This window comes from Etheostoma cragini, chromosome 16 (assembly GCF_013103735.1).
Source record: "Etheostoma cragini isolate CJK2018 chromosome 16, CSU_Ecrag_1.0, whole genome shotgun sequence".
Taxonomy (NCBI): domain Eukaryota; kingdom Metazoa; phylum Chordata; class Actinopteri; order Perciformes; family Percidae; genus Etheostoma; species Etheostoma cragini.
The window spans coordinates 4361745-4389403 of NC_048422.1; the positions used below are offsets into that span (position 1 = coordinate 4361745).

The 27659-nt window shown below is 38.8% G+C and overlaps 4 protein-coding genes across 10 annotated transcripts in view; 2 read left to right on the plus strand and 2 right to left on the minus strand.

The window, feature by feature from the left end:
- The window catches only part of pkn3 (protein kinase N3), a 56057-nt gene extending 54366 nt beyond the window's left edge, over positions 1–1691 (minus strand). For both annotated transcript variants that reach the window (XM_034895511.1, XM_034895509.1), the window contains exon 1: positions 1405–1691. In XM_034895511.1, coding sequence (XP_034751402.1) covers positions 1405–1425 — 21 coding nt within the window. In that variant the 5' untranslated portion in view covers positions 1426–1691. The remainder of the gene's footprint in view (positions 1–1404) is intronic.
- A 3554-nt stretch (positions 1692–5245) lies between these two features.
- On the plus strand, positions 5246–13475 carry LOC117958860 (protein SET-like). Its single transcript, XM_034895541.1, has 8 exons — positions 5246–5513; positions 8791–8848; positions 8936–9078; positions 9638–9741; positions 9825–9938; positions 10149–10319; positions 12696–12830; positions 13027–13475. The coding sequence occupies exons 1-8, from the start codon at positions 5444–5446 to the stop codon at positions 13045–13047; spliced, it is 816 nt and encodes a 271-aa protein (XP_034751432.1). The 5' UTR covers positions 5246–5443; the 3' UTR covers positions 13048–13475.
- Positions 13476–16629: 3154 nt separating this feature from the next.
- Positions 16630–25767, plus strand: dync2i2 (dynein 2 intermediate chain 2). Its single transcript, XM_034895526.1, has 9 exons — positions 16630–16946; positions 18075–18335; positions 19089–19198; positions 19536–19693; positions 23644–23753; positions 24144–24314; positions 24646–24878; positions 24965–25122; positions 25220–25767. The coding sequence occupies exons 1-9, from the start codon at positions 16869–16871 to the stop codon at positions 25456–25458; spliced, it is 1518 nt and encodes a 505-aa protein (XP_034751417.1). The 5' UTR covers positions 16630–16868; the 3' UTR covers positions 25459–25767.
- The window catches only part of sptan1 (spectrin alpha, non-erythrocytic 1), a 52200-nt gene continuing 50130 nt past the window's right edge, over positions 25590–27659 (minus strand). For all 6 annotated transcript variants that reach the window (XM_034895497.1, XM_034895495.1, XM_034895494.1 and 3 more), the window contains 5 exons: positions 26788–26984; positions 26614–26667; positions 26377–26523; positions 26109–26256; positions 25590–26022 (listed from right to left, as the gene is read on the minus strand). In XM_034895497.1, the coding sequence (XP_034751388.1) occupies positions 25897–26022; positions 26109–26256; positions 26377–26523; positions 26614–26667; positions 26788–26984 (672 nt within the window). In that variant the 3' untranslated portion in view covers positions 25590–25896. The remainder of the gene's footprint in view (positions 26023–26108; positions 26257–26376; positions 26524–26613; positions 26668–26787; positions 26985–27659) is intronic.

Sequence of the window (27659 nt, forward strand, 5' to 3'; positions counted from 1 at the left end):
TATCAAGCATTTAAGAAAATAATCAGAGAAATAATCTATCAAAAATAATAGCAGTACTTGTATACATAAGACATGCTATATCACAGTAAGCAATAACAAAACCGATTTAAGTTAAATGAATAGAAACTAAATAGGAACACACATATCGTTAAAGGTTTTATGAATATGTTTAAGATTGGATAAAATCTTATTTTATCACTCTACGCCACCAGTATCCAGTATACAAAGCCCAGATACATATCATTCCTCTGCTACTAGTTATTGGCTTTACTGACAAGGAAAATAACAGCTGCTGGGTAGGCTAGCTTTGTGTTGGGTATTAGTATCTGCTATCTGGAAATCACCATAGTCCTTACGACACACTATCATTATGATACTTACGTCACAATACAATATTATTGCGATTTAAACATTATTCTACAACAATATTCTGCAATTATTACCTTTTTTCCCCAACTTTCCCAAATGTTCCTAATTTTGAATTATGTCTTCAGAAGGAAACTTTGTCAACATTTGTTTTATCTAAAAAGATAAATTTCTCTGTTTATCTTACTTCAACTTTATTGTGGCAAGATGGGATTGTCAAACAGACAAACACATATCTAATAACCGATCGATATACTTGGTGTCTGTGTGTCAATGCTGTATTGCCAGGGAAAATATCGTAATATTATGCTGTATCGATTTTTTTACCCCCCACCTAGTATCTTCTCATGGCTAGGGGTAGCTATTATCTACCAATCAAAACAATACACTTTTTGTTCTTTTCTTGGATGTGGTGTCTAGTCTGGGTCCCATTAAAAAGACATTCCATAGTGAACAATGGATAGCACGTAGTTCAAAATGTATTCATTTTACGTAGGCTACTTTATTACATTATCTGTAATAGGCTACAGAATGACCAAATGACTTATTTTAATAAGGCTTGGCTAAAACTTTCTTGGCAATTCATCTTTTCTCACCAAGACGCACAACAACAAAATGTCACAGTGCAAGTTGTCCTAAAGTTAATATTTTATATAACTTAGGTATTAGGGACTGGGTGTCGAATAACGTAACAAAATAAGGTTTAAGCCCTGCTGTCGAGGAGGTTGCTAACTCTTAACGTATTTTCTATGCTTAAAAATGAGTCGTTAAATAGTTAGCTTGCGTTACATTCATACATTAAAACTCTGAGGTGGCCTATTTGTCTGACAACCACAAAGACAGGAACTATGAGGAGAGGCAAACAAGACAAACAGGAATATCCAGTAAGCCTTTATGGCAAAGTAGCAAGTAGCGTTTTTATCCTAACTTTAAAATTTAAACTGGACTCTGAACGTCGGGTAATATTATTGACGTAATGTTGGCACCTAATGTTCCCATGACAACTAAACTTCATTTGACGAATATGACAAGATTTACCTGTAGTGTTAAACCTGACATGGTGGCTGTCAGTTTTTAGTGCTGGACAGTCACACAGCGTCAAAGTCTGCTCCACCTGCCAACGCTCTTCTTCGGGCCAGAAAGTCAGCGAAACAGCTTCAGGAGGAGTTACACTAGCTTAGGTAAACTGAAAGTGGAATGTGAAATGTAACGATTGCTGAGGCTGTTCACAGGCGCTCCTTTGGCGGTGTATTTATGTCCATAATGGAAACAAATCGGAGTCAAAGATTTGATTTGGGTTATACCGGAGCTCGACGTAAAACTGACGTCAGTAGATGGCGACTGGATTGGACGCTGCAAGAACCAATCAAATTCGATCATTCAATGCACCTGCCGAGGCGATGCATTCACGTTTAGCATATGATCTCTTCTCATACCTTAATGTATCCGGTTAGTCTAGTAACGAAGCCAAACACAATCTTTAGATAAAAGGAAATATACACTGTGTTGTTGTTATTGACTTAATATTAATTAAGTTTACATAATGAACTGGACAAAAAAAACGGCATAGCTGTTTTAAGAATCTGTTTTAAGACAATTGTTGCTCTAGCTTAGTTCCTCCATCATCCTGCTCAATTCATGTGCCTTTGAACAAGGCATATCATTTCCAACTGACATCTCTAAATACATAAGGCATGTGTATGGGACGTGTGTGTGTGTGTGTGTGTGTGTGTGTGTGTGTGTGTGTGTGTGTGTGTGTGTGTGTAAAAAAGTGAAAAACATATAATTAATAAGATATTCTTCATTAGTACATTTTAGTTGTTAGGCTGGGTTGAAAGGTTAAAAAGACTCAAAGGGCGATTTAAAAAGCATTGTGGTGCTAGAATCTCAAAATGTTGGCCCCTCAGTAATGGACGTGACCACACAAAGTAATAAGTCCAGCTGTACATCTTTGATGAACAAAGGTCAAATAGATAACCACATTTTTTTAGCATCAGCATGTTGTCAAAATGGCTTTACCAGAAATAGCCACCCACCTTCTTGACTTTAATGGTAATCCACTTGCTTTGTGCCTCTAATTTCTAACTTGTTCAATAGCATGTGAATGTTACATATCATGGCTAATGAGACTATCATGGCTAACAATAATACACAAATAAAATATGTGGATGCCCATCTCCTTTTTTCCTTGTATATCATTTAGCCAACTCAAAAGTCTCGGGGCGGCCTCTAGCCCCATGTAGGCTGAGTCCTTTGCAGCGGTCCAGGTCCGAGTCCAACCTGTGGCCCTTTGCTGCATGTCATCCCCATCTCTCTCCCAACTTTCCTGTCTATCCGCTGTCATTACTAATAAATGGAAAAAATGCCCCCCCCCCCCCCCCCCCCCCCCCCCCCCCCAAAGAAAAGTGTGTTAGCCTCAACTTTACCAACCTAGTCCTGGGTCTTCCCCGGGGCCTCCTCCTAGCTGGACGTGCCTGCAACACCTCCCTAGGGAGGTGCCCAGGAGGCATCCTTACCAGATGCCCGAACCACCTCAACCTTACGTAACGTTCGAAGCAAAGGAGCAGCGGCTCTACTCCAAGCTCCTAACGGATGACTGAGCTTCTCTTTATTAATCCTTTTGGGATGACTCCCGCAAGGAAATTGTGCAAATACTTATTTTCCTCACTGTATGTATTGTCCTCTCTGCCCTATTTACTCCTCCCTCCAAGTGAGGAGTTTTATAGTCTGATGGCATGAGGGACAAAGGAGTCCTTGAGTCTGCTGGTCTGCCACTTGGGAAAGAGCAGCCTTCCACTGAACAGGCTCCTCTGGCTGCTGATGACAGTGTGCAGAGGGTGGACTGCTGGACATTGATGTCCAGCAGTTTGTCCAGTGTCCTTTGCTCTGCCACCGTCCACCGTCACCATTGGGTCCAGCTTCATGCCAACCACAGAGCCGGCCCGCCTGATCAGTTTATCCAGCCTGGAGGTGTCCTTCTTGGATATGCTACCCCCCCAGCACAACACAGTGTAGAAGAAGACAATGGTGAGCACAGACTGGCAAAACATCCAGAGCCGTTTGCTGCAGATGTTAAAAGATTGCAGTCTCCTCAGGAATACCTGTAAGGGAGACTCCAGCCACCCTCAAGAGGAAACCCATTTCAGCTGCTTGTACCCTCAATCTTGTTCTTTTGGTCATGACCCAACCTTCTTGATCATAGGTGAGGGTAAGACAGAGATTGGATGGCCTTGAGAAGGGACTTCCTCTCTTGCCCTGTTTAAGCCTGTTGGGAGCTAACGCTAGCAGGAGGATAACACGGTGTAGGCAGCACCGATTGTTTTCATTTTTCTCCGTACTGACAGCACTCCAAATATGCAAACAACAGAGCAACATTTTGTAATCGACCGGATTGCTCCTTTAAGTACAACAGAGGTGATGTTATTGGACCCCTTGGTTTTGTTTGGATAATAAATTATTTTGTTATTGCCACGTTAATTTCTAAATTAGTAGTCTGACACCAGGAGAAAAGTGACCTGGATGCAATAAGCTTTATTATTTTCTGTGAAAAGTCCAAAGCCCATATTGTTAGCACTCGCACACATTTACACACCGATGCACAGCATTGGGAGGAACTTGGGATTCAGTGTCTCGCCCAAGGACACTTTGACATGGGACTGCAGGGCCAGGGATTGAACCTCCAACCTTCCAATTGGCAATTGGCTTTATCACTGAGCGCAGTCACCCATTAAAGATGACTTCAAAAAAAGATGACCAGAAAGGAACAAACTTCGGAAAAGACCAGAACATATGATAGGAAGTAGCTGGCGTCTGTTTACATCTGTTGCTTTTATTCTTGTAATAGCCTATTACAACTTTATTTTTCACAAAATATCACGACTCCTCCAAACATTAGAGAACACAGATGGGATGAGCTATTTTTTGAATGTGCACAAATTTTTGGACTGCTTTTCTCCTATCAACCTTCCCCGATAAATGCTAAAGATTTCTTCAGCTAAGCCATCTACCTGTCTCTTGGACCCCATCACAACCTATGCTACTTAAAGAAGCTTAACCCTTGGTTAACACTTCTTTACTAGATATGATCAATATATCCCCTTTTTCTAAGTTTACTTGAACGCACCAGTTGGAGAGTGCGTACTGGTGCGCACGTTACTCAGGTTGCGTCAGTTGATTGATAGAGAAGTCTGACTGCATCGGCAATGAAATGGAGTTAGTCTACACCTCATAGGGCTACGGAATTAAAGCAGCAATATTCTGTTTTTGTGCGCTTTGGCGCCATCTAAATGCCCCAAAACTGCTGCTGCACGCTAGTGAAACACGGGGCCTGCAACTCCATTCGGAAGTCTGTTCAATGTTTACTTAGGCTACTAATTTATCCAGATACGTAATTATGACACCTTAATATTTATTGTTAAAGTATGAATTCTTGATCAATTCGGCATTTAATTAAAGCATAAAAAAGCACGTAATAATACACATTTCCTGTTTTTTTAAGTTGTTGACACCGCTCGCTCTTGCAGATAACGTAACATAGCACATGAAGGTTATATTTCATTTCTAAAGGAAGTGTTGTATTACGGAACAGACACTGAAATAAACTGCACCCTTATAACAATAAACATAGGCTACAATGTAATTGTATAAAAGGAAAGAATCAATGAAAGTACAAAATAGCACCATTATAATAGATAGCTTGCAAATAGTTAAAATAAAGAAAGTAAACCATTTCGTCTACGAAAGTGTAATGTGGAGAGACAGCCAAAGTGAAATAGCGCGTCGCGTCCCTTGTATTTAACACCGACGAATTTGTGTTGAATGTTGACAGCCGGTAGTTGTTTGGTGCAGTGCCGCACTCCAGTCAGCTGGTGGCAGAAGAGTCCGATACATGTGTTTACCGACCGAGTGCCACAGAGAGAAACAAGCGTGCGAAGCTGCTGCGTTTATTCCTCTTATCGTGGGCTTCAAGCACGCACTCTACTAATACATAAGGTGGAAGTAACTTTTATCCTCCAGAGAAGAGTTATACAACACCCGGATTATACAGCTGGAAAAAGTGTCACGGCACACGATAACCATGTCGGCCACATCGGCGAAAGTCAATAGAAAGGATAATTCAAATCACGACGGAGCGGACGAGACCTCTGGTAACGTTAAGGAATGGCGGTTATCCTGTAACACAACAACGCCATTTTCATTTGTTTTTTGTCATTTTGTTATTTTTAGTGGAAAGTCAGTTTGTCGTGTAGTATCGAATGAGAAAGCTTAGTTTAACTTTTCCTGCACACGCTGGGGCAAACTGTTTTTCAGGACTTTGCAGTAATGTAGCGCGGTAGCACAGGCTAACTGTTTAGCCAGCGTGAGAGGCTAGCTATCCATTAGCGTTAGCTTACATTAGCTACTAGTTCACATGAAGGAGGCCGGTATTTGCATTGAATACGCTGCATTTCGCGTGATGTTATTGTTCGTGCAGACATTTTTTGAGGTTTTGTTGTAGGGAGGTAACGTTATGGATTAAATCGCGTGCTGCTGTGCGTTTTACTTAACGTTAAACCTTTGCGACTGGAGTTTCTTTAACGATTGTTTGTCCACACTATTAGCAAGTGTAACATTTACCGGATGTTATTCCATTTTCCATGGCCAAGGAAGGCTGAACACTGATAACGTTGACTTTATTTCAGTTTAACATAACCATGATTGCGAGCTTGGCTTTTTGTGTGCTAATTGTGGTAGTTAAGCAAATTGTTAAAAAGCGCTAATTATTCTTTTAGTTCTAAGTCGATTTGAGGGGGGATTCGATGCTGAAATTTGTTATAGGCAAAGAGGCTTTGGTAAACCTCGCAGTATGATAACATCACTGTGAAGCATTTTGCGTCGAGACATGGCTAAGCCCCTCATTCAAACCAGGCCGCCTTTAACAGCAACAGGAAGCTCTAGAGGAAAAGGGTCTGTCTGCTGTGCATCCACCACACACACACCGAACACCCACGGCTGGCGTCCTGCGTTAGCTATATTCAACACACTGAGAAATGGCTAAAAGTTGGTGGCTTTTTGCTGTACTGAAATCAATAAAATACTTTTAAAAAACTTTAACAAAATTAAGTAAAGGTGAATTGTACGTGAGACCAGCGACTTATAAATAAATACATCGTTACGCGTCTCCGCCTGTGAACTGTCTATATCCACGACGTTCCGGTTCCGGGGTTGCTCCGGTGTCGCAGAAAATTCCGCCGGATGCATGTATTTTTCCGTTTCCTTCCGCTTTCTTTGTGTTGGAATTTTAAACTCCGGTGGGTTTATTCTATTCTATTTTATCTCGAATTGAGATAGCTAACTAGACGATCTCTCGAAACTGAGTTCTCTCGCACGACTAAAACAACTTTAGAACGTAAAGTTCCTCCCTAGAAATGCCAATAAACCAGAGCATGGGGTTTCTACGTCCCTGAATGCAAAGTGAGACTACCACTGTGGCCTAAACGCGCTACCCCCATTCAAAATAAATAGCAGTGTTTCCCGCAGGTTGAGAAATTACTTAATAATTACAATAATAATGTATACTGTTTATTGATCCCCAGTGGGGAAATTACAATTTACTTGCGGTGGTGTGTGGATGTCACAGCTCATGATGGCTGGGTTGAGCAATAATGGGTTCAGTTATAAACTAGTCAAAAGAAGTTGAAAACTACACAACTTTATCAGATAACTTATAATGAAGAAAAAAACCTATTTACATATTAAACAAATTAGACTAAAAGATGATACAGATGAAAATATTGAGACACTATTCGTCATATGATGCAATTTCAGGGTAGTTATTAAAGCTGCACCGTATGAAGAAAATATGCAATATGCCCTAACGTTGAATATTGCGATAATAATATAACCTGTGAAAAATTAAACAGATATTACAGTGTAACCTGCCTCATTTCTGCCGCTTTCAGTATTTTGTTAAAGTACAACAAATTGCTTGTTAAATTTTAAACAAATGACAAAGTGCAGCCTGTACTATGATCTATAAAGAAAGTTACATGTTATCATAATCTCACTGTTCCCTCCTAACTCCGGTTAAATCATATAGGACTATATATCTAAAGTTAAAGCGTAACTCTCGCCAAAATGCAACCTAGGGTCTTTTTGTGAATGTACCAGATTCAAACTTTTTTTTAAAAGCATAATTAGAACGGAAGCAACACTTACAGTTTATTTGTATACTGTATTTTTGTTTTTAGGTAAAATGGCTTTTTTAATGGGAGTTCTAGGGCATAAATCACATCAAAATCACTATTTTTAAATCACTGACTCTTTGCTCAAAGTATCACCAGGGGCTCTACACATGAATTCCAGCATTGATAACATGGTTTGTGTACACAAACTCTGTTTGAACGGAGAGATGGCAGCAACCAGAAAAACCAACAGCTAGAGTGACTTGTTGTAAAACTCATTGTAGTAAACTCTGTGAACAAAATGTTCTCAATTCTCAAGTTAATGTGTAGAGCACCTAGTATTACTTGGAGCAAAGTTTAAGTGTTTTGTAGAGTTTTAAAAATTGTGATTTTGATGTGATTTATAAAAGTGTCCCTGGCACTCCCATTCAGAAGGCCCCAAAATGAAAATACGGTAAATCTTAAAAGTTGTGCTTCCGTCCTAATTATGCTTTTAAATGAAGGTTTGACTCAAGTAGATTCATTAAAAGACCCTAGGTTTTATTTTGGCGAGAGTTACTCTTTCATTCTTGGTCATTGGTGTTTTTTAGGTGTATTAATCTGTGATTTGGGGATCCTAAACACGCTGTTCTGTACTATACATGTCCGCACTCATTTAGATCTCATCTGAGCAGTATTCTGTCATTCAAACACCTCTGAGTTGTAATTTAAAACTTTTACAAACCATTTTAATGTAAAATCCAGGGTTTTATCCAAAAATACAGTTAATGCACAGAAAACTGAAGGCTTGGTTAGCAACCATTTGCTCTGAGTAGCGGTTCGCTTTATTCAGAGACGGTTAGCGAGCTAACTAGGGTGCCGCAGAGAGGTAACAACCAGACTGATAAATGATTTTTGGGGAGCATTCACAACTGCGTGGCCACTTTGTTTTAACGGTTTTATCAGCACAGTTAATCCTATTGCAAGACCACCAGCAGCATGCTACTACTAACCTATCAAACAAATGATTTCAGTATGACTCCTCATGCTGGCTGTCCTAATATAAACCTTGAGTGGTTTATTTAAGAGGAAAGGCCTATCAGCTATGGTGTTACAATCCAATGCAACTACTCTGATTTCATATCTAACACAATACAACATGTAATGGGAATGTGTAGCCTAGATGTCTAGTTACATATTGATTATCATTTAATAAGGTGTTGCATGATGACTTGTACCTTTTTTTATTCCGTTATGCTAAGTTTAAAAATGTTCCTTTCAGAAAAAGAGCAACAGGAAGCAATTGAACACATCGACGAAGTACAGAATGAAATTGACAGGTGAGTTTGACTATTGTCTGAGCAATAAAAGATGGGTGCATGTAGAAATATTTATTAGTGACATGTTTTTTACTTTTTTCTCCCCAGACTGAACGAACAGGCAAGTGAAGAAATTTTAAAAGTAGAGCAGAAGTACAACAAATTACGCCAGCCCTTCTTTCAGAAGCGATCAGAACTCATAGCCAAAATCCCCAACTTCTGGGTCACAACGTTCGTCAATCATCCACAAGGTAATTTATCATAAGTCTTATCAGCATGGAAGGGGGCAGATAAGCTTGCTCTATGCAAATGTCTGTGCATTTATTATTAGAAATCAATTAACATCACAAAACAACGACCAATTTATTGCCCAGAAACCATCAGTGTTTCTGCTATGCCATTTTTTTAACTGGGAAAATCTAAGTCCAACACATTTAAATCTCCCGTTATAATGTTCAGGGACAATAATTCCATCTACAGTTAATAGTAGTAAAATTCCATCTACACTGTAGACACCACTCTGTTTCATTTAATGTCTGATTTTTTACATAACTATCAACGCCAACTGAAGGCTCCTTGGCCTCTGATGGTCAAAGCTGCTTCATTGAGCAAGCACAGTTTCAGCAATGCAAGGCAGCAATGACGTGATAACGTTGTCAATTTGACAGCTTTAATTTAGCATTAGGGGAGTAAGCGGCGGTTATCTTGATTAATGTTTTGTATGTAATGTTATGTATTTTTTATTAGCGCACATAGTGTCTGATCAGCAGCTAACAACGTCCGTGCATGGTCTACATGTCTGACCTGTAGTTTCAGCTCTTTTGGGGGAGGAAGACGAGGAAGCACTTCATTACTTGTCGAGGGTGGAGGTCACTGAGTTCGAGGATATCAAGTCTGGATACAGAATAGATTTTGTGAGTTGTGAGATTCATTTTGTATCTGTACGTTTGAAATGGCATGCATGACATACTAATACAATGTGTTTTCTTTTCTTTAGTATTTTGATGAAAATCCGTACTTTGAGAACAAAGCCCTTTCCAAAGAGTTTAATGTAAATGAAAGTGGAGATCCTGTTTCCAAATCAACTGAAATCAAATGGAAAGCTGGAAAGGTGGGTTTGCATTTGTGGTCTCATGTAACTGTTAAAATGACTAACCAAGGAGTAGGAAAACATATCATTAAATAATCAACTAACATATGTTTCACCTTAGTTATCCTTCAACCTTTCTCTAGTCCTCCCAATGTTGGGACTGTTTGCTTGCACGTGTAACAATGGTTAGTTATAACCTTCAATCTTGACCAATCCCATTTTTCTTCTCAGGACCTGACAAAGCGTATAGGCCAGTCGCCAAACAAAGCTGGGAAGAAACGGCAGCATGAAGAGCCAGAGAGCTTCTTCACCTGGTTTACTGACCACTCGGATGCAGGAGCTGATGAGCTGGGAGAAGTGATCAAGGATGACATCTGGCCTAATCCGCTGCAGTACTATTTGGTAGGCTTTGCTCTTCACGGATGCTAGTCTTATACCCTTTTTCACCCTAATTTTTTTTTTTAATGTGTACACAGTACCTGAATGTACTTGATTAAATGCTGCCAAATGCTGGAAATTTGGCTGATTTTTTTGGCAATTTGGCAAATTTAGATGCTGCCAAACCTATACATTTCCCAAATATTTAACACATGTTCCCATTGAACCATATCAAACTCCTTTTCGGCATCAAGAGAAATGGCCTCTACTACTAATCAGAGGCCATACTAATCAGCTCTAGACCCATGCAATATTACTGAGACTCCTAATCTTATCTGAGGAGCTACACCTGTGAATAAACTCCACCTGATCAGGATGAATTGAAGAACTGATTACTTATTTAATCTGTTTGGCAATTCTATTGAAGTAATCCTAACATCTAACTGCATTAAAGAAATTAGAAGGTAATTCTTAGTCTCTTGGGTCTTCACCTTTCTTAGGAACCATAGTTATCAAAGCTTGCCAAAAGGGCGGTGGTTTCTCCAATGCCTCTCTATGCCAATTCAGTGGCTGAACTTAAAAAACTGCTTGTAATTTCCTTTCCAAATCTATAAAAAAAAAAATAGATGAGATCAGTCAGAAAAAGAATACAAAATAAATGAATTTATGGGAAGTGGCAGAGTTGATACACTGGTACATGACTTTACTGACAAACTGCTACAGTGTGCAGTGGTTTTTCCATGTATACATTAGCCAGAATTAATTCTTGTACCTTTTGTATTTCAGACAGCATAACTCTTTCCAAATTATTCCTAATTTGTTTAATGCTTTTGTAATGCGGATATAATGACTGTGGGTAAAGGTAAAAAGAATAGAGCGAGAACAGTCTGGTAACCGAAAAGTACATAGCTTGCAGCCTTTAAAACCAGGAAAGAACAACACTTAGGCCATTTACGAGATTACAATTTCCTAAATATGAGATGATATCTAGTCTCATATCACAATATCAATATAATATTGATTTAATGATATATTATATACTAGTTACCAAAGTCAATATAACTGTGTGTAAAAAAAAAAAAAAAAAAAAAAAAAAAAGGGGAAAAAAACTAAAACTCAACATTAATTCTGTTCTTCAATTACATTATAATTACATTATAAAGCAAAAAAACATGATAGTGGCATGTCAAATAAAAAATAAACCGTTACAAAGAATAGTTACAAAATCACGCTTCGGAAAAAGATCAACTTTTACCACTGTACTTTCCTGGTGGACATCCTTCATTGGCTGATTCTGGCCAAAAAGACAGAATTTTTAGTTATCAAGCATACTGTCTGACAATTAGGGTTAGGCTTTGTTTGGATTTTAATGATTCTGATTCTTCATTTTGATTCCGATTTGTCTCGATTCCGATTCTTTTGGGGGGGGTGGAGTAAAAATGGCTCGCATGCTTATTTAAAAAAAGAGGAATTTTTGATTCAATGGCTTTTTCAACGTAAAATTAAGCCACGCGGCTGCAACACAAGAAGCCCCTGGCTCTTTACGTTAACCAAAACCTATGCATATTAAATTGGGAAGCGATGATCAAATTTGAAATGCAAATCCTCCAAAATCAAACAATTCCAATAAAGAAGCGATTCTACTGGAATCGTAATTTTTGAAAACATTCCAAGTTGGAATCTGTTCTCGATGCCCAACCTACTGACAGTGTCTAATAAAACAGGGCAGGCTATAGGTGCTAAGGTGCACTCATAAACACACACACACACACACCCCACATACTCTGAATGCAAACATTTGTTCAAATTCACTGACCTGGTGGCAGTCCAGTGACTTTAAGCCGCATTTTGCTGACAGGACACAGCAGACTGCATGGTAGCCCATTAGGCAATTTTATAACGTTACTATGCGTTAGCGTTGCAAACAAATAACTGGCTATTGTCACGGCAACAATGCCAGCTGACTCATACACAAGTGTTTCATGGTGATTAGACATTTTACAGTTTGTATATGGTGTCAACATGACTCATTTACCTTCGCCAAATTTGAGATGTTTCCTCCTTTTGTTTAGAATGGACAATGGCATAGTTTGCACACCAGCTTCAGCGCATCAATTAAATGTCCGCCATCATCCATTCCCCGTCTGCTTGTAGACCTTGTTCTTTACCACTTGTGACCACTTGTGGACTGACTTACATGTAAACACTTATGCGTATATATGCTGCCCCTATCAGTTCCGGAAGAATTGCAACCATCATAACTATTCGTCTAACATTCCTAATCTAATTTATCCTCCAAAAAAAATTCTGGATTCCACAGCCAAAACAAATCATCACTCTTTTAACACAGAAATAATAAGGCATTTGAGCTAGGTGGTTAATGTCTTAATGTTTCCCAAGGTCCCTGACATGGAGGACGAGGAAGGTGACGGCGATGATGATGACGATGAAGAGGAGGGTCTGGAAGATATTGACGAGGGGGAGGAAGAGGAAGGTGAAGATGATGATGAGGATGGTGATGGAGAGGATGGAGAGGTAAGGATACTGTAGAATTATAACCATCATAAGTGATGTGACTAATTGGTTACTGGAACCAGTAATTGTAATCAGTGAATAAATGAAGACATTCCTGTGCAGAAGTCCATAAACGTGTTTAATAATAACTCTCAAATAACATTCTAAAAAGTGTAATGAAGCTAAGAGTGAAATGCTTTTTCTTTCTTTCTTTCAGGATGACTGTGAGGATGATTAAACATTTCAACCCACACATTTCCAGTCCTCCATCTGTGATCATCTTACAACCCACGGGAGCAATATTTTTGGTTGTTTTTTGGGGGGGGGCATGGTGGTGTTTGTAAAAAAAAAAAAAGAAAAAAAAACTAAACAAAAAAAATGTTTTTCCTGTGTCATCAGCGCTTGTCCGTCCTCTTCCTCTGCAGCCACAGCCTGTCCATAATCCATAATGCCATGTTTTAAGACCAGCTTCATACACAGCAGGTCTTCATTGGGTGGGGTGAGGGTGTCCGTGGCTATCACCTTTCCTTGTTTCTCTACATCTCCCAAAGACATGCTAAAGAATAAAAAAAATTGTAGCATTCTGCACATCATCTTACGTAGATTTGAAATACGTACCATAGAAATTTAAAATATGACAGTTTCTTTTGAATTTGTGAGTTCAATTTAAAAAATAAAATAAAAGCCATGGTGCAGTGATACTTAATCATAGCATCCTTAGCCACATATATAATATATGCGGTAGTGGGGGGGGGTCCTAAGGCTTATTAGAAGTTGCATTTTCCTCTAACTTATTGTACTAATGGAACTTATTGAAAGCACCAGCTTGTTCCTTTCAAACGTTGTAAATGTTTTTCGGATATACATGTATCTTGGTATGACAGTTGTTTATTGTACACCGTTTAATGGGGAGGTGTGGCAGGGCTTTGACACCAAAATCTGGACTTCTGTTAAATACATTTTCATGATCTTGAATTTCAGACACCCACAAGGTTTGAAATGTACATTTTTTTATAGAAACTACCTAAAAATCTAATTTTGATCTGGGCCTAACACTTGATGGGGAGAGGGGGGGTTCTGAGTCTTCTGTTGGAGTCTGCAGCAATTCTCCTGTTCACTGAAAACCTGTTCACAAAATAAATTAAGTGTACCAGTTGATTTGTTACATTAAATAAATAAATGTAAACATTATGTTTGGAGTAGTTTGATTACATTTGGGCTTTTCAGCTTTGTTTTTCACATAATTGCTGTCATTAGGCCAGTCCAGAAGTTATACAGTTGATTACACTTGAATGCGTACCACATGCATTGGTAGATATTCTTTGCTCAGACAAGTTAAAATTTGACTTTTGCTGACTTGTGGCTCTCTGTTAACTTTTATTATGGTTTATGGTCCTGTTAAGTTCCCCATTTGATGTAAGTGGATTTTAAAATAAACAGTTTGGGATGACTCAGGTTTTAAGATAGCATAAAACAATTGAAATTTCTTTGCAGCAAGGCAACTAGACAGTTTAACCCTAACTGGATAATCCATGGTATAGAGTAAATTAAGGCTACCAAGAATACTGAAAACATAACTTTCTCAATTTGGAGATGTGTATCAATGTTTAAATTGTGGTTACTCACTAAAAGTTAAACTCAAAGAAAACATTTCCTAAAAGCTGTACCACAAAACACTGAAAAGCTAGTGTTTTCCTGGAGAAAAAGCAGAAGTGGATAATTGCTCTCTCTGGACTTTTCTGCAACAGGATAACCTTTCTGATAATTGCAACACCTTGAAATAATACCAAAGTAAGTATTTTTCCTCTAGTCATGTATAATAATACTATATTAGTATTGGAAATACCTCTCTTTTATCTAAAGTGCTTTCAAAGAAATTTTGTATTTTAATGACATACTCAATAATGTCTTATGAGAACTTTATAACAAAACACAAATTTCCCATTTCTTATTCAATACAATTTAATTTCACTTCAATTGTATCTAAAGTATCAAATGAATAAGAGTTATCTCAAGACACTTTACTGATAGAGTAGGTCTAGACCACACTATAACTTACAAAGACCCAACAGTTACACTAACTCCCCCAAGAGCAAGCATTTAGTGCGACAGAAAAACCTCTTTTTAGGGAAAACCTTGGGCATGACAGGGCAGGACAGGACCATGGTGCCAGCTGCAAACAGGATTTAGATGCTACCCTGATACAAGGGAAACTAAGGGGCTAAAAACATAAGGACTCTAGGAAATAAGCCCTCCAGAGCTAAGTGTAAGGAATTCAAGGCTGTAACTAAAGCCAGACTTCAGGTTTAATTCATCTGATTAAGAGTCATGTTTGTTCAATGAAGTAAATATATCATATGCTCAACCTACTTTGTTTTTTGAATGGTGTTGAATTACATGATGTAAAATGTGTCTGTAAAATTTTGCTAAGTAAAAAAGTTATTCCAAGAGGAAGGTCTATTGGAATCCACATTTGGAAGATGTAACTAGAAACAAACATGGATTTTACCTCATAAATTTGATATTTCTAAAAGTGTCAAAGAAATTTATTTCAAAATTGTACACAAAATCTATCCAGTAAATTCTATAATGTCTATATACATGGATATTAAAAGCTTTTGTTCTTTTTCTGGATGCAATGATACATTTTTATCCATCCTATTTTTCAATGTCAAACTACATTCAATTTTGGTCTGATCTATTTCCATTCCCCTTAAGATCACTCATACTTTTACTTTAACGAAAATAATATGTTACTTTGAGTACGGATAGATCTCTTGATAATGTGGTTCATTTTTTATTTTACTAGGGAAATCAAATTTGACCTTCAAAAATTCTCAGGTTCTCACCCTCATTCCCTCTTTTCTTTAGTGGTATTTAAGTAACTTCTTAAATCACTTAATTTGATAAATAATAAAGCATTAATTTTTTGTTTGTTTTTTATCTCAAACATTGTATTGTATGTAACTATTGGGCTTTTTTTGTAATTGATAATTGAATTAATGAATAAAATATAAGAAAAAGAAAAGGACAGGTATTGTGGTTCCTTTAATTGTGTATGATCGTATCCACGTCTGTTGACGTGAAAAAGACGTGCCTCATGGCCCGCCTTATTCTGCATCTGATTGGTTTACCCTATCTAATTCTAACCAATCTCCACTCCTCATGACTAAACAACACATAGAAACTAATAATCAATGCAAGGAGTTGTCACCATAGACATATAAAGATTATTTATATGTCTATGGTTGTCACTACCCGATGTAGTGTGTAAGTGGTAAGCTGTGAGTTGCGCATGCTCAGATATAAACAGTTTATAGACCGTTAATATGAAATGAACAGTCTTAATATGAAATGAACAGTCTTATTAATGTTAATAATATGGTCTATGGTAGTGGCAGAGTTATTACGTTTGAGTTTAACATCGATCTTGCAGCTCAGGAATAGAAACAAATAAAACGCTATTTTAAATATTTTGTTTAATTTTGGAGGACAAAAAAATAGTTTTCCACTAAGTAGGCTAATTCCACGTTTCACAACATTCCTGAAAGAATTATCTTTTTTATATTCTTTAAAATTGATTATATCTCATAATGCTATTTATCTTCATAAGTGTTCATCAGGCCTTTCATTTAATCTGACCCCAGGTAGAAGTTAATAAACTACTTTTTCCATTGTATTTTCTTTCCTTTATTGATTTTATTAATTCTTTATATTGCACTGTATTACTCTTCTCAGTTTTCAAATTGTATTAATGTGAGAAACCTTTTACGGTATAGTATTTTTATTCCGAAAAATTAAATCATAAAAACAGACAACGACACATCTAGAGGATCCAATCTAGCATTTACAATTTCGTACCTCTGGACATTCTCTCGCCATAACCAAGGCAACGGTAGCTAGCTTTGTGGAACATGGCTGTCAATGGCTAACTTTAGCTGTGTGAAAAGTGACACGCAGATACTATTCTGTCAAACCGGTCTGAATGCAATACGATAGTTAAAATAGTTCATGTTAATCTCAACCTTTCTTTAGTTTAAGTTAATCACTATCGTTAACATGTTTACTGACGAAGCCGTGGATTCAGTGAGTATCCAGTCTCTTTGGAGGATATCTCAGCTGTCGGCGCAGGAGTCGGTATGTTTGACCAACAGTGCAATAATGAACCAACTTTTCCGCCCTTGGCTTGAATCACAATATAATTTATGCCTGTAGTTGCCAAATATTCCATGTAAATTAACGTTATTACCGAAACAAAATGCTAACCACAGTCGTTAGCGTTATGTAGCTTACACATGTTACGTTCAGGTGTTGCTCGGAGAAGCCATGGGTAATTCAATAAGAAGCGCGTAACTTTACCCTGCATTAAACAAAAGTAACTTTATTTAGTGCATTTGCACATAACGTTAACGTTACACATATAACAAAACATTCATAAAAACAAACACAATCCAAAGAAACAAATTAAATTACCATGCTGGACTTGATAGATTCCCTGGGATATCAGAGAATCTACACAGTCCAGCAAGGTTATATAATAATCAGTCCAATTCACCACGTTTTGAATATATTTGCACAGCCTTCAGAGCCTCTAATTTCAAATATTAATTTACTTAAATCTTAAATACTGGAAAGAAAGATGTAGAGCACCTGAACTTACATTGGTAGATGATATTTAGCTGGCAGGAACAAAAGATTTATCATGAAAATAAGAGGAATCTGTAATGAAATAATTTTGGATAAACTCAAGGAAATCTGGCCAGAATGTTTCTGTGTAGGTTCTTCTGAGGAATTCCACATTCAAAAAAAGAGTAAACAGAGAAAGTTGAACACATCGCCTAAGTCCAATTTAATACCATCTTATAGATCAAACAATTAATATTATGTTGATTAATTGCAGACATCATAACAATACTGATTCAATCAAATATGTGTGTCCAAAATGTATATGTTGATCCACTTAGACTAGGGAGGACTGGGAGGTATGTTAACGCACAGGTTCACGCAAGGTCACAAAATTAATATTTGACATGTGTCAATACTTTACACCAATACACATTTGTCAAAAATATGATCCAAACACCCTTGAAATTACATTGACATCCGTAGGATCTTCTGTTTTTATTGGTGTCTCGCCTCTCTAAACACAAAGCATCAATATTGCACCTGCTTTATTCTAATTCATTGTGGAATTCTTTGTGATTGCAATTAATATTTTGATGTGCATTCCTAAATATGAGGGCTTTTTATTTGCTGGTATTACAGAGAGGCTGTCAGACCAGAGTGCTGAACAGTGCTGAGGCAGAGGTCCAGACTGTGTTGACTACCATCAGCTGTACCCAGACAGAGCCCCAGTATCAGGCGAAAGAGCCGCTCTTCCAGCAAAATCACGATGAGCCAGAGCCGCCTGGCCTAAAGGACTTCCTACAGCGAGTTGAGGACATGGTCATCAGAGAGTTGATCAGAAATGCTAGGAGTCACGCCTTTGATGAGTTCCAGGTGAACTGGGAAGATCACAGACAGCTCGTAAGTAGGGCCAATTAATCAAATAAAAATTGTGTTTTCTGATTTCTTAGGCAGATGACCGCTTTTCTAAGCCAAAGGTGAATCTGTAGTTGTTCCTGATGACTTGATGTTTAAATATTTTGGAGCACTTCTCTGGTGTTTTTCAGGCTGGGGTTTTGCTTCTTGGAGAGTTCTTTGTATGACACGTGTTTACATGCCGTTTAAAAACATGATTATATTCAGCAATACCCCAATTTCTTAATGACCATGTTAATACCTTACCCTGGCTAAAATTTGAGTTCTCATACAGACCTAGATAAAGCCTTTAGTACCCGGTGTATTCATTCCTTAACTGAGAAAAACTTAGGTTACGCATCTTTGCATGCTCCATAGGTCATGACTGCCCGTCCCCACTGTGCTGCAATGGTTTTTGACCCGGAAATAGAAGAGAGCAGTTAGAAGCAACAGCACAAAAAACAACAGCAACAAACATAAGCTTTAAACGTTTAAATTCTCTGAGTACTACAACTGAGGAATGTACAGAAAATGTACATTGCTGAAAAGTTGTCATTTTTCAAGTTTTTGATTTAGACAAAGCTCAACCTGAAGAAAAAGTCTTATTTCAACCAGTTGTATATTGGCAGAGTTACTCCCATCATTCTTCCCTGCTCATGCATATGGGGAGAACTGGCATAACCCACTTAACCTGTGTAAGACCATACCCCAGTTACTGCTGTGCATGTAAACACACTGAGTCTCCTTCCATGTCAGCAGGTTTCATGCCTCCATTGCCTTCAACATCCAAGCGCCCAGGAGAGAGGTCTTCATGTAACCAGTGTGTCTTGGAGTTGTACAGGTTCAGTTATTGCCTGTGCCTACGGTCGGTATGTTACTGTTTCACTTAATGTACAAATACATTATACTACATAGAGCGTCAAAAAGTGACGCCAATATTCCCAACCTAGAGCGTCAAAAAGTGACACCTAAAGCCCCGACCAAGCGTGTCTAAGTGTGCCTAAAGGAGACTTTTTGTGTCAGTGACAAATGCCAAAGGCACCTCACCAAGCGTGCACTTTTTGATGCGATGGGAGTGAGAATGTGTTGGATGTACTCAATGTTTTCACTTCACTTTTGTCTCTTATTTTTCAAATAACTGAAACGTCAACAGGAAAGTGTTAGAGAAGCTTTTCTGTAGTCATCATGTCTGTTTTTGGTGGGCAGGATTGACGATGGAGACTGGAGCACTGAAAGGTCTTATGTTTGTACGTGGAACCTGAACCGCCGGGGCCTGAAACCCAAACAAGCTGATCTGGTCATAGATGTTCCCACTGCAGTCACCGCTCTTTGCTGTCACCCCAACCAGCCCGCTCTCATCGCAGGTACACGCAAGTCTGTGCTTTCAAACCAAGAACTGATTACACACTATTTCTGCATGCTTACAAAGTCTGAATCAGGTCAAATTGAGGAAAAGTTTACATTTTGTCAATGGCTTACATTACAAAATATTCTGTACCAATTGAGACTAGATGTAAAATTCCTGTAATCTGCAATTGGCACAAAACACAGCTGTACATCATTCATTACATCATTCAGTTCCTGGTGTGTTTTTTCCTATTCCACCCATAGTTTACATTTCCACAGTTTTAGATTAGTTGATTTCATGCACTGTCACGAGAAAATTGGAATATAAACAGCTCCAACATCTTTGTTCTGACTTTGGAACATTCTTAATAATATTAATAAACTTGATTTAATGGTGCCTTTCATGAAAATTAAGGTCACTTTACATTCAGTTCAAGTGAAGTTCAGTTTACAATATCAAATCCTAATTGAAGTTGCAAGCAGCATTTTACGGGCCCTCACACCTCCTTGCATGTTGAGGTTACTGGCCGCTCCTTGCAGCCATCACAAATGAAAATGGAACTCTGCTGAGTTCAATGATACACTATAGCGTACCTTAAATGGGTCACAGGTTATTGTTTAAGCATAGGGGGCGGGCCAAACAATGACCAATGATACCAATTCCAATATTATCTCATGAAACATCCGAGGGATGGATTTATTTTACGCTGCATAGACTGTTACGTGGGTAACGTCACTAGTGTTTCCCAAACTGCCGGGGCTATCGGCTAGTAGCTAACATCAGCGGTATCTAGCATGTATTAAGAGAACGGTAACACAGCTAACATAGCTATATGAATACATAACATTACTACAGACATAGTACGACTGCATACTGTTAACCCTGTAACGTGGATGAGATATGAAGCCAAGGATGTTTTAAACTATGCTCTGTTCACAAAACTGCAGGCTAACCTTAGTAGCTAGCTAGTAGCACAACATGATTAGCTACATCTCCTTGGTTGTCTAGCTAACACGAACCTTAAAACATTTATTGGTCAATTTAACATTGTAGATGTATGGAGAGAAACATTTTCCTGATGAAAGATCCTTCACTTGGAGTAACAGTTCAGGGTCCAGCCAGTCTCGCATAGATTTTTGCCAATAACATTGATAAAGAGAAAATTACAGTTAATATTCTTGCCACACCCCTCACTGACCATAGAGCAATTCATATAAGCATCCAATTTAGTGCATCTATTACAATCTATAAACCTTGCTACTGGAAGTTAAACAGTTACAGCATGAAAAGGTTAAGACTGAAATTATTAAGTTAACTACTTTTTTTCCGACAAGGCTAGAAAAGAAAAATCCTACAACACTAACTGGGAACTATTTAAGACATTATGGAGCTTCTGTTGCCAAAGCTAAAAGAGCATAAGAAGAGAAAGTCATATGTAAATTTTCCTCATTTTTTCAAAGACCCCCTGACAAAGTTTCAGAGGAGGATAAATTACTTCTTTTGCAACTCCAAAACAAATTAGATGACTTACACTACCGGTCAAAAGTTTGCGGTCACTTAGAAATTTCCATTGTACTCCATTTTAGACAGAATACCAGCTCAGATCAGTTGCATTGTTTTTTTAACCAGGGCAGCAAAATTCAGATTAAATTATGGGCTTACATAATTGCAAAAGGGTTCTCCAATGTTTTCTCAGTTAGTTTTTTTAAAATGCTATCAGATTAGTAAACATAATGTGCATTTGAAACATTGGATGAATGGTTGCTGATAATGGGCAATGTAGATATTGCATTAAAGATCAGCCACCCACCCAGATCAGCTGGTATTCTGTCTATAATGGTGTGATATGGAAATTTGTAAGTGACCCCAAACTTCTGACCGGTAGTGTATATCGACAAAAGGCAGAGGGAGTCTTTGTAAGGTCTAGGAAGAGATGGCTGGAGCAGGGGGAGCAGAATTCTGCATACTTTTTCTGCCTTGAAAGATATCGAGCCAAAATCAATTATATCTATAATTTAAATATTAATGGAATCATTACTGATGACACTAAATTAATTTCAGACTTTTGTTCAACATTTTGTAGCAATCTATACAGCTCAAGATATAATGAAGAAGTTACGTCTCAATTTCAACTCTGTAAATAACGTTAGAAAGATCAATGTGGCAGATAGAGATTAATGTGACACCCTTACAAAAAAAAAAAAAAAAGTTTTTTCATTTTGAAAACTTTTCATCTTTAACATCTTAAGATGGCACGGACCAAATTTGAAGTTGATCGAATTAAATCTCTAAGAGTAGTTCATACAACAAGTGACAATGGCCAAAATCTCACTAATTCCAAACTTTAAATTCAAAATGGTGGACTTCCTGTTGGTTGTAGGCTATGGCTTTGATCAGCTTTTGTGTACGTCTTGACACGTGATGCTACATATATATACCAAGTTTCATTAGTCTATGTTAAAGGTATTGCAGGCGCTCAATGTTTGTAGGGGGCGGTAGTAAACCTATTCCTGAAACCCTTAAAATACAGACATTTTCACCAGCGACTGGCAATCTTGGTGAGTCAAAAAGGCGACTCATTTGCAGGAAAAAAAGGAATAACAATTCCTTCAGTTTCAATAGGCTTTTTGTTGCTGTCGGCGCTTGGGCCCTACCAAGAGTTATCTCAAGCGCTTTACAGGCCTAGACCACACCTATAATTACCCTGGCTGATCCCTTTGGATCAATAATAAAACATACACAATGAAACAAAGCACCAGTAATTTACCAATATTGAAAGACATAATAATGAAACATTATAAGCAACAAAGCATAGCACAACTATAAATTTAAAAAAGATAAGATGAAGTTGTTGCAGTTAAAGCTATTATAGATATAGGTTTTTAGAGCATTCAGCACTGTCAGTATGCTGGTGTGAGTGGGTAGTGACTTCGAACGTTTGGCTGCAGCATAGAAAAAGGCCCCGGCACTGTTGAGTTTGATGGCTGGTAGTGATGACTATAACTGCCAGTAGACCTGCTGATGAAGACCGCAGGGAGCAGAATCAGGTTTTACTCTAAAGAAGGGCCTGTGAGATAAACTGGGGAAAGATTAGGGTTTAATGGTAGTACGATTTTAAAGTTAATCCGTTGGAACACAGAGGGGTGTGACATGTTTGTTGGAATGTAAGTGTTGAAATCCGTGCTGCAGAGCTCTGGAGGAGTTGAAGTTGTTGAATAGAAAGAAGAACATTTGTTGGGGCGGGGAAGCCTTATGTGAACAAAAGCATTGACTAACCCTAATTTTCCACTGGCTCGTCTGTCTGCGCCCGACTCACAGATTTTATTGTCTCTAGTACTTCACAGAACAATCAGGTGTTTATTGAGCTGTGTTTGCAATTAAATCCATGCCTTCTTTTCTGGTATAAAAAGAATCTGTAATGTCTTATTATATGACTTTATGGGTAATGGGGAGTGAACAGATTATGGTTTTTGAGAGTCTAAGTTTTACAACTGTTTGAGCTTTAGGTTGTTGACATCCATATCTGTATATCAGACAGAGACAGGCAGTAAGGGTACTGAGGGGAGTATAAAAGTGGGCTCAGTGGACACCAAAAGGTGTGTAGTATCAGTATAGCTACGTGAATGAATACCATAGTGCCAAAACATGTTGCCAAGATGGAGGAGGTAGATAATAAACAGGAGTGGCCCTAATACGTTTTTCTTAGTTATATTAACATATTTGTTTCTGTATTTATTGTTGGTATATTTCATGTTAATGTTTAATATGTTTTTGTATGCACCATCAACCAAGGCAACTTCCTTGTAAATGTTACTTTACTTGACAATAAATCCCTTTTCTGTTTCTGATTCTAAATGTGTCTCTCTAACGGAAGCATGAAACTCTGTTTTTTCTTTAAATTTTTTTAAAAGGAGTACTCCGTGATGTAGTATTGCACTTTGTGTGTGTGTGTGCGTGCGCGCGCAGGAGGTCTGTACAGTGGAGAGGTGGTGGTCTGGGACACCAGTCGGACTCAGGACCCTTTGCTGGTCCAAACTGGGATGTCAGCAGACAGCCACAAAGAGCCTGTTTATCAGGTGAGTAGACACAATCGGTTTGGCTTTCTATTGGAACTCTGCTGTCCAGTCAGGGTGGTCCACCACTTATAGCAGTCTAGGACTGATGATTGATACCATATGAGGGCTATTTGATGTCAGTGGAGAGGTTTAGTGTCCTGTACTTTCTTTGGAGAGGCTTTAGCAGTTTCAAGAATAAAATGGAACAAAGTATCATCTCAATCTCCTACTACTGTCATTGTTTTGAACCTTCATAAATCAAAATCTACTGATTGATTGCTGTTGTCTGTGATTATACAGAGTTATTTGATCTGTTACTGTTGACTCAGCACTGCAGAAGAAAGACTAAAGAACTTCATTGCAATACTTTACCAAGATGGACTGTGTGTGTGTGTGTGTGTGTGTGTGTAGGTTGCCTGGGTGCCCCTGCAGAAGAAAGGAGAGTTTGGTGTGCTTAGTGCTAGTTCAGGAGGAAGGGTGCTGCTGTGGATGGTGGACTTAGACCAGGGCGGGTTAGTCCTGAATGCTGCCTATGCCTTAGTACCACAGCAGGTTCCCCACAGCAGCAACACCCGCTTCAAGGTGAGAAATAACACTGAAACCAATCTGTTTTGCTATTCCACAGAAAACACATACTAAAATGCTTAACTAAGATGGTTTAACATTTCAGTTGCTTAGCATCAACATTAGCATATCAAGCTAATCTGAAGCATCCAGCACAGCCTCCAAGAGTTGCTAGCATGGCTGTAGAGATGTTGTATCACTGAAATGTAGCTATACAATTAATTGATAAACATATTGACATTCTGCTCAAACCTATGAGATTGCTTATTAGGCGAAGAGTTATTTTATTCATTTTAATGAAAAGTACTTGTTGATAAATGCATCCTAAAAAGTCTTGCGTTGCCTGTAGGCCCGAGGCAGCAGCACTGTCGGTATCACCTCCCTGGCTCTGTCTCCCTGGGACTCAGACACCTTCTTAGTGGGTTCTGAGGGCGGCTTGTTGCTTAGATGCTCCTTCAGCTCCCAGACGACGGCTGCTGTGCCCGCCGAAGGCCAGAGTGTAACACTGAAAGCACCAGCGGTCTTCCCATTCAGGCCCTACAGCGGCCCCGTCCACTCCATTCACTGCTCTCCTTTCCACAGGTCACACCCCTGCTCACCTACCAAGCCTAATCATTACATTAGTGCACAGTGATTTTTTTCTAACATGTGTCTCATGTTGTCAGCAGGAACCTTTTTGTGAGTGCAGGGACTAATGGTCTGGCCCACATCCACTCTCTGCTGCAGGCCAACCCGCTTCTCTCTCTTAGGGTTTCAGACTCTTACGTGTTTCAGGTGCAGTGGTCTCCCACCAGACCGCTGGTTTTTGCAGCAGCCACGGGACAAGGTACAGTATAAAAACTTAATAAATAATTGAGAGTTTAAAGCTGGATTTAAACATCAGATTCAATACTTGTTGACTTTCTGCACTGTTTGTCTCTAAGGTGATGTGCAGATATTTGACCTGGGCCACAGGTCCCTCAAGCCAGCAGCCACCATCGCGCAGGGCGGTGTGGACCAAGCTGCAACTTGTTTGGCCTTCAACTGCCAGAACAGTCACCTTTTGGCAGTGGGGAAAACAGATGGGACGGTCGGTGTATGGCAGCTGAGCCACAATTTGACGGAGCAGCGCCATAGAGAGAGCAGCCAGCTGGAGCAGATAGCCAATCAGGTGGCAGAATGAGACATGTTAACATGGGATAGTTCAAGGCAGCTGCACTGGACTTTTTTTTTTTTTTTTTTACAAAACAAAACTCATTAAAAACACATAAAATACAGAATTGTGGAAGTGAAATAGAAACAACAGAGTGCAGGTTTCCAGTTCTAACCAGTAGCGTTTATTAAAGTACACTGCAGTTGTAAAGGTGTTGTCAACATTGGGAATATTAGGTTCTTCAATTTAAAAGCACAAGCTAAAACAACCACAATCAAAATTAACAGATCCACTACGCCATATGTGAAGCACAAAGAGTTAAGGGTTGAGCAAGATAAATATAGTACAGACAGTTGTTAGTTGTAAGTGAGTATTCCTAGTGCCACAATCATGCAGTTTTAAGCCATGTGTTTGTGTTTAAGTGTGTGTGGGAAAACGCATCCCGATTGGTCCCTGGTGGGCGAGGGATCAGTTGACGAAGAGCGAGCGGGTAAATTCAACAAAGTCGAAAGCTGACGGCAGCTCGCGGCCCTTGCTGTCAAGATAGGGCTTCATGTGTGACAGGCAGTAATCTGCCTGCTCCTTGGTCAGGTTCTGAAAGGAAGAAGGGGATAGTTAGAGCTCCATAAAGACTTGACATTCAAACCAAATCCACAAAGTGAAAAGAGAACACGTCTGACCTGGTAGAGCTCTTCTTTAGTGACATAGGGTTTGTTCTCTGTGCTGAGAGCACGGAAAGCGCTCTCTATCTCCTCACTGGACTTTACGTTCTCTGTCTCGCGGCTGATCATAAACGCCATGTACTCTTGCAACGACACGTTGCCATCTCTGCAGACAGATTGCTCAACATTAGGCGGCAAGTACAGCAGTGTGTTCAATACTATACTGCAGTTTACATCCCCATCAATGTAATTTGTGAAAAAGGAAAAAAACAACAACGTGACAGACCTGTTGGGATCCACAGTGTCGAGTATGGCCTCAAACTCAGGATCAGGTTCGCCTTCTTCCACCATGGGCAGGTCATAGCCTAGCGAGCGCAGACATGACTTGAACTCTTGGTGGTTCAGACGGCCAGACTTTTCCTTGTCGAAGTGCCTGCAAATAAACAGGTGTAGATCAGAATGTGATTTCATCAGACCACCATACATAGAAATATTTCATAATGAAGTCAGATCAAAGACTTACTTAAACATCATGCTAAACTCCTTCAGGGCCTCCTCTGTCACTCCAGTGGTGTTCCTAGAAGAGAAAAATTGAGGAACATGAGCTCAGACAAACATCAACACTTGTCTTACCTTTGTTAAATTGTATCTGAATTCCTGATAAACTCATTGACAAATTAACTGTGTTGGTGTGTACCTGGCCTGTATCTGTTGCTCCAGGTTGTGCTGCATCCTCATTCCCAGTTGGTCCAGTTGGTCCCACTGCTGGGCCAAGCCCACTGTGCTGTGCTCTGTGTACTTGTTGTCCAAGATCAGCGCTTCTTCCATAGCTGCACCAAGGTCTTCAATCTTCTTCAGCTGGCTGCGCATGGCCCGTATCTCCTGGTGCTTACGCTTCACAAACACACACAAACATGCACCAACAATTTATTCATGTCTGCATAGAGAAGAACCATTGCCATAGAATACATTCACAAAAATCTTGGACCAAGGCAAGTCAACTTAGCATGGAGCTGGGCAAAATGGAGAAAATCAAATATCCCGATTTTGTTTTTTACCAAATACCCTAATATCAATATTGTGCCAATATTGTAGGGTTGACAATCGGTGCTTTCACAAAATATGCACACAATGAGATTTTTATAAATAATCATCAGTTATGTTTAGAGCTAAAACATTCCTTGAATAACTTGAATAATTCTATTACCAAAATCTTCAATGCAAAATTATTTGCCTTGAAGCTTCGTTTAATTAATGCTTGTGACACATGCCATGAAGACTGATTACAAAATTAAGAAAGCGCGTAAGGGGCTAAGAGAAGAGACAACCTGGAGAAAACGCCAGTGTCCAAATTTAAAATATCAGACTATCGCATTGGGAACACTGCACATTCAATTCCAAATCAAAACATGACCAAAGTTTATCAAGTTTATGTTATACCTTTACAGAAAGTAAAGAAAGGAATATTAGGCTATTCAAAAAATAGCCGTATTTGCATTTTTCTTTCCAAACTCAAACATTTACTTTATAAACTGAAAAATTAACAAATGAAAATAGGTTCAGTATAAC

Bases quoted from the DNA above. Each gene is read 5' to 3' on its own strand.
- LOC117958860 (XM_034895541.1), top strand. From the start codon at position 5,444: ATGTCGGCCACATCGGCGAAAGTCAATAGAAAGGATAATTCAAATCAC. The intron at 5,514-8,790 runs GTAACGTTAAGG...TGTTCCTTTCAG, and splicing joins CGGAGCGGACGAGACCTCTG to AAAAAGAGCAACAGGAAGCA. The intron at 9,939-10,148 runs GTGGGTTTGCAT...TTTTCTTCTCAG, and splicing joins TCAAATGGAAAGCTGGAAAG to GACCTGACAAAGCGTATAGG.
- dync2i2 (XM_034895526.1), top strand. From the start codon at position 16,869: ATGTTTACTGACGAAGCCGTGGATTCAGTGAGTATCCAGTCTCTTTGG. The intron at 16,947-18,074 runs GTATGTTTGACC...CTGGTATTACAG, and splicing joins AGCTGTCGGCGCAGGAGTCG to AGAGGCTGTCAGACCAGAGT. The intron at 19,199-19,535 runs GTATGTTACTGT...TTTGGTGGGCAG, and splicing joins ATTGCCTGTGCCTACGGTCG to GATTGACGATGGAGACTGGA.